Source organism: Rhincodon typus, chromosome 33, assembly GCF_021869965.1.
Source record: "Rhincodon typus isolate 14 chromosome 33, sRhiTyp1.1, whole genome shotgun sequence".
Classification (NCBI taxonomy): Eukaryota; Metazoa; Chordata; class Chondrichthyes; order Orectolobiformes; family Rhincodontidae; genus Rhincodon; species Rhincodon typus.
Genome location: NC_063364.1, coordinates 363,892 through 377,546, shown reverse-complemented (window position 1 = coordinate 377,546; position 13,655 = coordinate 363,892). Strand labels below are relative to the sequence as shown.

Here is a 13,655-nt window from a genome sequence, read left to right as displayed (position 1 = left end):
ACAGGATATAGATCAGTTGGAGGCATGGGCAGAAAAATGGCAGATGGAGTTTAATCAGGACAAATGTGAAGTGATGCATTTTGGAAGGTCATGTACAGGTGGAAATTATACAGTGAATGGCAGAACCCTTAGGAGTATTGATATGCAGAGGGATCTGGGTGTAAAGTTGGCAGCGCAGGTGAATAAGGCAGTAAAAAAGGCCTGTGACATGCTTGCCTTCATTGAAAGGCGCATTGAGTACAAGGATAGACAAGGTATGCTGCAGTTTTATAGAACTTCAGTTAGGGCACACTTGGAATATTGCTTACAGTTCTGGTCACCACATTACCAAAAGGATGTGGATGCTTTGGAGAGGGTACAGGATGTTGCCTGGTTTGGGGGATTGTAGCTATGAAGAAAGGTTGGTTAGACTGGGTTTATTTTCATTGGAATGCAGGAGACTAAGGGGTGACCTGATTGAAGTTTATAAGATTGTGAATGGTATGGATAGAGTGGAAAGTATGAGGCTTTTTCCCAGGGTGGAGGGGTCAATTACTAGTGGACACAGGTCCACGGTGGGGGATGGAGGGGATGTTTAATAGAGATGTGCGAGGCAAGTTTTTCACACAAAAGGTGGTGAGTGTCTGGAACGTGGTGCCATTGGAGGTGGTCGAAGCAGACACAAGAGCAGCTTTCAAGAAGCACCTGGACGAATACATGAATAGGAAGAGAATAGAGAGGTATGGATCCTGTAAGTGAAGACAGTTTTAGTATGGAAGGGCAATATGTGTCAGCCCAGGCTTGGAGGGCCAAAGGGCCTGTTCCTGTGCTGTATTGTTCTTTGTTCACTCCAATTTCTCTCTTTGCCCTTCACTGACAAACATGTAATTCTATCACTTGATTGTAAGTCATACTTAAGTCAATCTCTTTAATTCTTCTTTCTCCCTATATTGATCATATTCAATATTTAACACTCCTAGCTTCAATGTAAGAACATACAACACACTCATTTGGCAGTACCCACATCTTCCACCTCTACACGTTATCTTTTTCATATTTTACAGGCTCTACTCTTTTTTTAATTATTGTTGTATTCGTTAATGTATTGATAAAACATCTTTGGTTTCTCCTTGATTTAGCTTGAACATATTCTTTCATGCCCTCTCTTTGCATTCCCAGTTTTCTGTTTGATTTCACTTCTGCATTTCCTATTCTCTTCTAGGCTTTCTGCAGTGTTGAGTTCTGTGTCCAGTGCACTTTCCTTTTGACTTACCATGCCCTGTATGCTCCTTGACATCTGTTAAGTTCTAGATTTCGCGACATCACGCTTTTGTTTGTAGAACTGTATTTAATGTTAACTACTTGAATCTCTTCTTTGAATGCCTCCAACTGCTTTTGCATTAATTTAACTTCAAGTAGGCACATCCAGTTTAATTTTGCTAACACTTTACTTAGTAAAATTGACCTTACCCCAGTCGAGGACTTCAACTCATTTTCCAACTTTGTCCTTTTCCAGAATTATTTTAAAGCTAACCGAATTATGATCACTACCACCAAAATGCTCTTTCACTGCCACCCTTTCAATTCTCCAGTTTTCTTTCTGAATATTATTCTTGAACTGCACCATCTGTTATTGGACTTGGACTACATACTGGTGAAGAAAGTTCTGACAATGCATTTCTGTTCAGTCCATTCCGTTTCATACTAAAACTGTTCCAGTTAATATTGGGACAGTTAAAATTCCCAACAGTTACTGACGTTGTTTTCTACTCAGAATTTTGCTTGAATATTTTCTGTCTCCCTCTGTTTGGGATCTATTATACATTCCCAGTAGTGTGACTGCTCTTTATTGTTCCTTGACTCGATCCATGTTTTTATTTTGTCACTCACGGGACATGGCGTTGCTGGCTGGGCCAACACTTTTTGCCTGTCCGTAGTTGCCCTTGAGGGTGGTGGTCACCTGCCTCCTTGAACCACTGTAGTTCACGTACCGAAGACATACCCACAGTGCCATTAGGGAGGGTATCCCAGGATTTTGACCCAGGGACAGTGAAGGAATGACAGCATGTTTCCGAGTCAGGATGGTGGTAGCTTGGAGGGGAGCTTGCAGGTAATGGTGCTCCCATGTATCTGCTGCCATTGTCCCTCTAGAGGTGGGTTTGGAAAATATATTCTAAGTGTCTTTGGTGACTTTCTGCAGTGTGTCTTGTAGATTTTACATACTGCTGCTTAGTGTACTCTACGGAAATGTGGTGGACTTTATGGATGTAGTGCCAGTCAACTGTGCTGATTTGCCGTGGATGGTGTCAAGTTTCTTGAGTTTTGATGGAACTGCACACACTCAAGCAAATGGGGAGTATTCTATCACACTCCTGATTTGTGTCTTGTACGTGGTGGACACGCTATGAGGATTCAGGAAGTGAGTTGCTCGCTACAATATTCCTAGCCTCTGAATTGCTTTTGTAGCCATTGGATTTATGTACTGAGCCGAGTTGAGTTTTTGCTCAGTTTTAACCCCTGGATGTTAATAGTGAGATGATTAGTGATAATAATACCAGAATGACATCTGTGATGCTGGGGACCTCTGGAGGAGGCTGGTATGAATCATCCACCCAGCATTCTGGCAGAAGGTTGTTGGACATGTTTCAGCCTTCTCTTTTGCACTGATATGCTGGGTTCTCCCGTCACTAAGGATGGGGAAATTTGTGGAGCCACCACCTCCAATGAGTTGTTTGTCCACCACCATTCACAACCTGATTGGCAGGACTAAAGAGCTTAGGTCTGATCAGTTCGTTGTGGGATTGCTTAGCTCTGTCTATCACTTGCTGGTTATGTTGTTTATTACACAAATAGTCTGATTTTGTAGCTTCACTAGGTCAACACCTCAATTTTAGATAAGCGTGGTGCAGCTCCTGGCACGCCCACCTGCATTTCATGGAACCAGATTTGATCGTAATGGCTGAGTGGGGAATATACCAGGCCATGAGTTTGCAGATTGTGTTGGAGTATGATGCTCCTGCTGCTGATGACCCACAGTGGAAATGGATGCCCAATCTTGAGTTACTCGATCTGTTCGAATCCTGTCCCATTTAGTACAGTGATAGTGCCACTCACCACAATGTAAGGTATTAGCAACATGAAGGTGGACCTGTGTCTCCACAAGGCCTGTGTGCAGCAGTCAGTCGTATCGATACTGTCATCGACAGATGAATCTGCAGCAAGCAGATTGGTGAGGATGAGGCCAGGTATGTTTTTCCCCTCTTGTTCATTTCTTCACTATTTCCCGTAGACCCTTCTAGCAGCAACTTCCTTTATAATTTGACCAGTTCAATCAGTACTGCTGCTGCTGAGCCACACTTGGTGGTAGATGATGAAATCTCCCACCCAAAGTACATTCTGCACCTTGTCATCCTCTGCTATAAGGTTGCACTTTACAGTCCTCAAAACACATCATATATTCTCACAGCTTCTTTGATCAAAACTTATCAACTTCCTTTTTATTTCTGTCTCTTGTTTGTAAACTCTGGTGGCCAGGAATTCTTCATTGGACAACACCCCACTTGCAGACGCAGAAGCATCTGACCATGTCATCTTATGTGGGCTGTAACTCTGCTCGCCTCAATTACAGATGTTATCTTTATCCTTAAGTGGCATGTGATTCATAAAATCCCTACAGTGCGGTAAGAGGCTGTCTGGCACATCGAGCCACCGTTCTGCCCACTGAAAATGAAGTTTTCTACTGTGTTCCTGCAAGATTTTCTAACTCACCTGCTCAGAGATGTTAGTACACACCTCTGGAACAGGTGGGACTTGAACCCATTACCTTCTGGGTCACAGATGTGTGTCACAAGTTTATGTACAATTAAGCAATCACACAACCAAAAGATCAGTCTTCCCACATCTTACCCATATCCCACATCCTTCCTACATCATACAATTTTCTTTATTCAGACTAATACACTGTCCTATGCCATCTTCACTCTTAAAACCAAAAGGTTGAAACAAATATATCGAGTAGACAATTCTGAGGAAGAGTCACTGGACCCGAAACATTTTCTGATTTCTCTCACAGATGCTGCCAGACCTGTTGAGCTTCTCCAACAATTTCTGTTTTTGTTTGTGATTTCTGTGATCCACGGTTCTTTTGGTTTTTATGTAGACGACTGTCTTAGCCATTCGTTGCCAGATCTGACTCAGCGATTAGTTTATATTGGATCCTGCTATCATCCTGAAATGCAGTGACCAACTGTGTCTTTAAACTCCTGTCTCCTACTTTGACTTCAATAAGAAGTGCAAGGAACTCATGAACTACTTCACTCATAAGATTGAGTCCATTTATTTAGCTGCCTCTGTTGTTTTACTCCCTTCCCTCAGATCAATAATATGTGAGGTGCTGTGGACCTTCAACAGAATTGTATTTGCTCTTCATCTGTAATGTCACAGTCCAGCATATCCCTCACTCTGCAATTACCATCAAGCTGGTTCAATGAAGAGATCAAGAAAGCATGTGAGAAGCAGCACCAGGCGTACCTAAAAATGAGGTGCCAACCTGCTGAAGTCACCACGCATGCATGCTGAATAGCAGAAGCAGTATAGAGCCAAGTAATTTCACAATGAACAAAGTATATCAGAACCCTGTAACACAAACAGAAATTGCTGCAAAAACTCAGCAGTTTTGGTAGCATGTGAGGAGAAAAGACAAAGTTAATGTTTCGGATCCAATGACCCTTCTTCAGAACAGATCATTTTTATTCACTTGTGGGATGTAGATGTCACTAGCTGGCCAGCATTTATTGCCTGTGCATAGTTGCCGTTGAACTGAGTGGCTTGCTGGGCCATTTCAGAGGGCAGTTGAGAGTCAACCACATTGCTGAGGGGCTGGAGTCACATGTAGGCCAGATCATGTGAGGGTGGCAGATTTCCTTTCCTGAAGGACGTTAGGAACCAGATGGGCTTTTCTGACAATTGACAATAGTTTCATGACCATCAGTAGATTGTTAGTTCCAGATAAAAGTTTAGAATGGAATCCTTGTTTGTTTTTATTATTCAATGCCCCATTCACAAGTATTTGATACAGATTCTTGGAATGGCATTCTGTGCGGTTTGCATTTGCTGGCTGTCTGCTGAAGAATTAACCTCGTTTCACACCTCCCCAGTGAGTTTTATCTTTTGACACAATTCTCTTTTGAAAGCCACAATTTAATGTGCCTCCACACCAAAACCCATGTATTCTAGATTTTTTTTTAGTTTTGTGTTTGCAAATTAACTTAAATCTTTATTCTCTGGTTATTTAACCTATCCGCCAACAAGAGCAGCTTCTTTTTATATATATTGTTCAGGCCCATTGTGATTTTGAACACTTGTATCAAATCTCTTGATGTCAGTTGGTATCCTCCTCATAATTCTCAATATGTCCAGGTTTTGTCATCTGCAGGTTTTGAAGTTGTGTACCCAAATCTAGGTATATATCATGAAGAAAAGAAGAGTTTCAGTACTGACTCTATTGTATGCATCATCCTGTCTGAAAAACATTGTTAACCACTGTTTTGTGACTGAGTCAACATGTTGTCACCTCCTCTTTTGTCGTATACGTTGCAGCTTTACTTGCAAGCTTTTTTTTTGCCTTTTGGAAACCCATGCATGCCATGATAAAGTTTATTATCCTCAGTAAGCTTGGCAAAAAACTGAGTTAGTTGCATGTTATTTGCTTTTAATAAATCTCTGCTGGCTTTCCTTAGTAACTCATTTGTCCAAGTGACTATTAATCAGTTCTGAAGAAAGATAGCTGGACTCGATGTTAACTCCACCTTCTCTCCACAAATGCTGCCAGACCTGCTGAGTATCTTCAGCAATTTCTGTTTTTGTTTGATCTCCAGCATCCAGAGTTCTTGGTTTTATTTATTTGACTACTAATCTTGGGAAGTCACATTGAAGTTGTACAAGACATTGGCATGACTTCTTCTGGAGTAGTGTATCCAGTCCTGGTCGCCTAGTTATAGGAAAGATATTATTAAACTGGAGAGTTTTCAGAAGAGATTTACCACGATGTTGCCGGGTATGGAAGATTTGAGTTCTAAAGAAAGGCTGGATGGGCTGGGATTTTCCTGACTGGAGCTGAGGAGGGTGAGAGGTGACCTTGTAGAAGTTCATAAAGTCATGAAGGGTATAAATAGGGTTAATGGAGGATGTCTTTTCCCTTGGATGGGGGATTTCAAGACTAGGGGACACATTTTTAAGGTGAGAGGAGAGAGATTTAGAAATGACATGGGGGCACATGTTTTACACAGAGAGTAGTTCGCATGTGGAATGAACTTCCTGAGGAAGTGGTGAATGTGCCACACTTAAAACATTTTAAAAATATTTGGGTAGATATATGAATAGAAAAGATTTGGAGGGATATGGGCCAGGAGCAGGCAGGTGGGACTAGTTTAGTTTGGGATCATGTTCAGCCTGGACTGTTTGGACTGAAGGGTCTGTTTCCATGCTGTATGACTCTATATGCTGGATTCTCTTCTCTTATTGTGCCATTTTTAAGGATCCTTGTATCTTTCAATTCTTGCATATGTTTTGACATTTCTCCTTTTACAGTCACTAATGTATAAAGCCTTTAGAATGTAATTAGTCTGGCTCGTTTGCTCTCCATCTCTGTAAAATGAATATTCTTATAATTACGATTTTAATGAAATACACAATAACTTGTATTTTGATGTGCTTCACACAGACGTTTTGCTGCATTAGATGTTCTGGTCACTATGGGTGAGATAAAAGTCTCCCCTGATTATAACTGGTTCCGGAGTACAGTCCCACTAAAAAAGGCAAGTGCTGCATTTCTTTTACTTTAAAAGGTGACTGTTAAATCCCAAACAGATGAGCCTTCCTTATTGTGTAGCAATTTATTTAATATTATTTAATTAATTTATTATATTGAATAATTGTTTTCCATGTAATCCAATAAATTGGCACTAGGGCTCCAGGTTTGTCAGGTACCATTGTCCAGGTTATACCCTATGCTCTAAATGTGCACCATTTGTCTCAAAAATATACTTTGTGCATAAAGATATCTTTATGCACAAAAGCAGTTACTGAAGCAGTTCGGTTCTGGACACTAGCGTATGAAGAAATAAACAAACATTGGAGTTTGACTCCATCCAGCAAACAAAGATTAGGCATTTTTTACATAGACAAACAAAAACAGAAATTGCTGGAAAAGCTCAGCAGATCTGGCAGCATCTGTGGAGGGAAATCAGAGTTAACGTTTTGGGTCGAGTGACCCTTCCTCAGAACTGATAGTAGCTAGAAAAATGTCAGTTTATATGCAGAAGGTAGGGTGGGGGGAAGGAGGTAAGGCCACTTCTCTTAATATGCATTTCTCACTTGTACAAGACTATATTTAGATATAGAGATAGTAGGAACTGCAGATGCTGGAGGATCTGAGATAACAAGGTTTAGAGCTGGATGAACACAGCAGGCTGCGCAGGAAAGCTGACGTTTCGGGTCTAGGCCCGAAACGTCAGCTTTCCTGCTCCTCTGATGCTGCTTGGCCTGCTGTGTTCATCCAGCTCTACACCTTGTTATCTTATATTTCGATATATTTGAGGCACCAATAACTGAACAGATCCCCATTTAACTTTGGCAGAAGGACCTTAGACAGTGGTCATTCCCCACTGCCCCAAGCTTTAGTGTGTCCCTCAGCACATAGCCCTGGACATTGGAATGTGCCAGTCTGCAACACTTGGGCAAGGTCACCTCATTGCTCAGGAAGAGCAACAAGTTTCGGGTAGACCAAAGAGCATCTTTTACGAGTTGATGGTACTCCAGGCACAGTCGATGTTTGTCTCGGTGTGCGTCCCAGGGAATAGACCTGCATCACAGAGATGCTAAGGATGAACCTCAACAAAAACCACTGCATTTTTCTTCAGACTTCCTTTGCAAAGGTACATTCCAGAAGATGTGTGACAATCTCTCTATACCCCTGCAGCCTCTTCGAGGGCAGCATGAGCTGGCACAGAGAGTCCAGGTGTACAAAAAGGATCTCACAGGTAATGCCCTTGTCACCACCAGCCAAGCGATGTCTTGGCACTTGTTGGAAAGTTCTGGTGATGAGGCATTATGCCAAATGACTTTGACAGTCTGTTCAGGGAACAATCTGAGAGGATCCACCCTTTTCCCTCAAGGTTTCGAGGACGCAATTTTTTCAATGAAGGACAGGTTTATGGAATGGTCTAACTGCAGTCTTAAAGTGCATTCAGGTGGATAAATCCCCTGGGCCTGACCAAGCCCATCCTTGATGTTGGGAGAGGCTAGGGAGGAAATTGCAGAGGCCTTTGCAGAGATTTTTGCTTCATCTTTAGCCAATCTTTAGTGAAGTTCCGGAAGACTGGATGGTGGCTAATGTTGTTCCATTGTTTAAGAAAGGTAGCAAAGACAAGCCAGGGAACTACAGGCCAGTGAGCCTGACATCAGTGGTAGGCAAGTTACTGGAGAGGGTACTGAGGGACAGGATCAACCAACATTGGGATAGTCAGCCTCTCTGCTCCTATGATGCTGCTTGGCCTGCTGTGTTCATCCAGCCCTGCACCTTGTTGTCTTGGGATAGTCAGCATGGATTTGTGCACAGAAAATCATGTCTGACAAATCTTTTAGTGTTTTTGAAGAGGTAACCAAGAGGGTGGATGGGGGTAGGACAGTGGCTGTTGTCTATACAGACTTTAGTAAGGCCTTAGACAAGGTCTCGCACAGCAGGCTAGTCATGAAGGTTAGATCGCATGGGCTCCAGGGAAAGCTAGCTAATTGGATTCAAAATTGGCTTGATGGTAGGAAGCAGAGGGTGATGGTTGAAGGTTGTTTCTCAGACTGGAGGCCTGTGACTAATGGTGTGCCACAGGGTCGGTGCTGGGACCTTTGTCATTTGTTACTTACATAAATGATCTGAATGTGAATGTACAAGACATGATTAATAAATTTGCAGATGATACAAAATTAGGAGGTATCATTGATAGCAAAGGTGGTTATCAAAAATTACAGAGGGATCTTGATCAGTTGGGGAAGTGGGCTAAGGATTGGCAAATGCAATTCAATACAGTTAAAGTGTGAGGTATTGCACTTTGGAAAGTCAAACCAAGGTAGGACTTGTGCAGTAAATGGTAAGGTCCTGAGGAGTGTTGTGGATCAGAGGGACCTAAGGGTACAAGTACATAGTTCATTGAAAGTGGTGTCACAGGTGGACAGGGTGATGAAGGAGGCATTTATCATGCTGGCCTTCATCGGTCAAGGCATTGAGTATAGGAGTTGGAACGTTATGTTACAGTTGTATAAGTCGTTCGTGATGCCGCATTTGGAGTATTGTGTACAGTTTTGGTCACTCTGTTATAGGAAAGACATTATTAAACTAGAAAGTGTGCAAAGACAATTTACGAGGATGTTGCCAGGACTAGTAGGCCTGAGTGATAGAGAGAGGTTGGCCAGGATAGGACTTTTTCCCTTGGAACATAGGAGAATGAGGGTGACCTCATTGAGGTGTGTAAAATCATGAGGGCATAGATTGGATGAATGCATTTAGTCTTTTTCCCAGGGATGGGGAATTGAAAACTAGAGGGCGTAGGTTTAAGTTGAGATGGGATAGATTTAAGAAGGACCTGAGAGGCAATTTCTTCTCACAGAGAGTGCTTATATGGAATGGGATGCCAGAGAAAGTGGTTGAGGCAGGTACAATAGCAACATTTAAGAAATATTTGGATAGGTACATGGATGGGAAAGGTTTAGAGGGGTATGGACTAAATGCGGGCAATTTGGAACTAGCTGAGTGGGCAGCATGACCCAATTTGAGCCAAAGGGCCTGTTTCCATGCTGTATTACCCTATGACTCTATAACTTCCTGGAGCATTCTGCAGCAATGAGGGCAGTCCCATCCTTTACAACACGGGGACAGGTAGAACCTCGGTACACTTGGTGTACGCACAGTTTGATGCAGCCATAGGATGAGGGAAGCATTGGGAACATGCCCCCTCTCCCCATCTAGTGTTTTGTACATGGTATTCCTGTGGGCACAGCCCATTGTAGACCTACAGATGGCTTCGGTGACCACAATGACACAGGGAACCTAGAACAACAGAGAGAGCCTCACACCTGATGACCAGGTATTTACCCACAATAGAGAACGGAGTGGTGCTCCTAAAATCCCAGTTTCTGCCTTACCTTGGCATTACAGTCCTCCCAAGATTTTGCGCAAACCTCGGCCGCTCCGAACCATATTCTCAGAACCTTCAGATAATCTGTCCTGACGGTGACATGGTTAAAAAAATTGGTTGGCCCAATTCCCAAAGGACATGGCCTCACTCTTGCCTTGATTTACCTTGGCTCCTGAGGTCAATTTGAACTGGTTGAAGATGCTCATGAGTCTGTGCATTGACAGTAGATACAAGGCAAAAACTTAGTGATGTCATCATGTAAGGGAGATTTTGACCTGCAGGCCTCTACAGCCTGGAATAGTCATCCCTCTCAGGTCAAATCCTTTCTGATGGACTCAGCAAAAGGCTCGATGCAACACACAAACAAGGCAGGAGATAACGGGCAGCCCTGCCTGACTCCAGATCTGATTGGGAAGCTTTCTGATTTCCACCCATTAATTAAGACTGCACTAATGATGTTGGTGTAGAGCAGTTGGATCCAATTGCAGATTCCCTCCCCAAATCCCATTATGGAGAGTATGTCCTACATGTAATTGTGCAATATTCTGCGATGTCCTTCTCCTGGACCAGGCTGATGAGGCAGGTGTCCACCTTTCCCCCTCATGTAGGAATGCTGTGCCTTCAGGTGTTGGAATACTTAGATCCTATCCAGTGTTCAAACTGTGGTTTGCCTGTGGCTCAATTGCACCTGTTGGTCCATGTGTGGGTAAGTCTGCCCAGGATTGTACCCAGTCCTTCAGATGAGAGCTACCTGTGCCAGGATTGACTCTGTGCTCCATATACCCATATCTTTTGCAGGCTCTCGTTTGCTGGGCTTTTTGTTCCATGCCTGTGATTGAATTTCAAAATCCCAATCGTTTTCTTACCTGCTGCTGTTCAGTGTGCTTACAATTTCAATGAACTGCCCATAAGAGCTCCTTGGGTCCTTTCCCCCACTAATGCCCATTTTTTTTTTTTGTTTATTTTTATCTTCCTCAGTCTGCCTTGTCTTGATCCACATTATTTCACATCCTAACCTGTTCAAGATAAGATGACTTTTTTTAAAAAACAATGAGTAACCGAAATCCAGGGTGGTTTGTTAGTTAGTTATCATCTGTGAAGAGAACAGCAATTGGTGTTAATGTTTCAGATGTTGGAGCCTTTTTTCTGGTCTTGTGAAGAATCTATTACTGAGAGTTTAAACGCTGTCTTCTCTCCACACGTTCTGCTTAGTAAGCCAGTGTTTCCAACATTTTATGCTTGTTTTTTTCTCTACATACATTATTCAAGTTGTTGTTCTTTTTGTATTTGCTTTTCCAACTCTTCATTGTGTGATCCTTACCCCAAATCAGTGTAATCAGAAAAGTTAAACAGCTTTAAAACAGAATAAATTTTGGCACAAAGGAAGATAATTTAGCCCATCCTGTGATACTCAAAAAAACATAAAATTAAGTCTAAGTCTTCCAGCTCCTGCTGCACAGTGCTGTGGATTACAAACCTGAACTGCCTTACTGAGTTGTTTTTTTTAAGATATCATGAGGTTCTGCCTCTATAACCCTTTCAGATAATGATCTCCAGACCCCGCACCACCCTCTGAGTGGAGAAATTACTCAACTTCTCTCTAATCCTTCTTACCGGTTGCCTTGAATTTAAACCTCCTGGTTATTGATCTGCCGACTAAGGGAAATAGGTCCACTTCCATTTTATTCAGGTCCTTCATAATTTTATTCACCTCAAGTCAATTTGGTCATAACCATTTCTGCTCTAAATGAATAAATCCACCCCTTGTATTTTCCTCATAGCTGAAATTCTCCTTTTCTGAGAACATAGTCATAAATCCTGTAGCCCTTCCTGTGCAATCGCATTCTTCCTGTAATGCAGTGACCAGAATTCTCTGCAGTCCTGTAGCTCTGCAGTTGAATTGGTGACTTCTATTACCTTGAAGGACATGGGTAGCAGATGCAAAGGAACAAGAATATCAACTTGTTCTCTCACACACAAACACCATGCTTACGTGGAACTTTACTTCGATTCTTTCATTGTCTTGAGATCGAAATCCTGGCACTCCTCACTAAGATAACAAGATGTAGAGCTGGATGAACACAGCAGGCCAAGCAGCATCAGAGGAGCAGGAAAGCTGATGTTTCGGGTCGAGACCCTTCTTCAGAAAATGCTCTACGCCTTGTTATCTCAGATGCTGCTTGACCTGCTGTGTTCATCCAGCTCTACACCTTGTTATCTCAGATTCTCCAGCATCGGCAGTTCCTACTACTCCTCACTAAGGTGTTGGATGTATCTGCTCCTAGTGAGCAGCAATCATTTATCTGTGATATTACTGCATTGTAATACTATTGAATAGGTACATGAACAGGAAAGGCTTGGGATATGGGCCAAAACAGGCAAATGGGACTAGTTCCATTTAGGAGATCTGGTTGGCATGGATGGATTGGGCCCGAGGGTCTGTTTCTGTGCTGTATGACTCTGACTTTATTCAAAATTTCATGATAACCATTGTGTCAGAAATGAGCAAGCACAGAAAAAAAATACTGAAAGGTCAAAGAAAAGAAAAATGATAAAGGTCAGCTCAGCTACTAACATTCATAACAAACTGGATAAATTGATAGCACAGTACTAATAAATATATATGACAGCCATTACAGAATTTGGTTGAAAAGTTATATTGGGTGGGAGTGACAAGGGGAGCGGGAATGCCAGGGAATGTGAGCAAGTATACCATAGAAAGTGTCAGAATGCGATGGTATACTAAGGAAAGTGAGTGTAAGTGTGACAACATATGCTTGTCAGGGAGAGGAACACAAAGCAAGTGCAAGTTAAGGAGCGTGTCAACACAAGTACAAATGCCAGGGAGAGTGACAGAATGCATGCTTGTGCCAGGGGCTGTGGATGAGTTGAACCGAAGGGGTTGTTTCCGTGCTGTGTAACTATGACTCAGTATTAAAAGTTAAATGAGAAATTTATTCACTCAAAGGGTTGTGGATCTTTGGAATTCCTTACTCCAGAGGGTTGTGGATGTCCTACTATTGTGTATAGTTGGGATGAGGACAGATTTGTTGGTCTTTTGCAATCCAGGGATATGGGGATGGTATGGCAAGGTAGACCTGAGGTGGGGCAGGCCTGTTAGGCTTATCCACTTCCTATTTTTCTGTCCATCCTGGTATTTTGTTATCCATATTATGGGCTCAGCACTGATCATTAATCTTTTTAGACTCCCTCTTTATAATACGATTGATTCTCTCCCATTCGACAGACTTCATCTTGGAGATTTGTGAGCTTGGGTTTAGCACTCATTCAACACTACATCAGTTAATTTGTGTTAAATATCATGCATCAGATGTGGGTCCATTGCAGCTAGATCAACCAAGATTCTATCACAAGCATATATCTTTGTGATCTTGCAAGGAGTTCCCATAATGCAATCATTCAGAATAAATAACAGTTTTCAGTCACTTGGAGTCTGTCTAATTCAGATTTTGACTAACTCAGTTTATT

The 13,655-nt window shown here is 42.3% G+C and overlaps 1 protein-coding gene across 1 annotated transcript in view; it reads left to right on the top strand.

Annotated features, from left to right (window-relative positions):
- spg21 (SPG21 abhydrolase domain containing, maspardin) overlaps positions 1-13,655 on the top strand; it is a 78,724-nt gene that overhangs the window by 30,561 nt on the left and 34,508 nt on the right. The window contains exon 4 of the mRNA XM_048615709.1: positions 6,701-6,794. Coding sequence (XP_048471666.1) covers positions 6,701-6,794 — 94 coding nt within the window. The remainder of the gene's footprint in view (positions 1-6,700; positions 6,795-13,655) is intronic.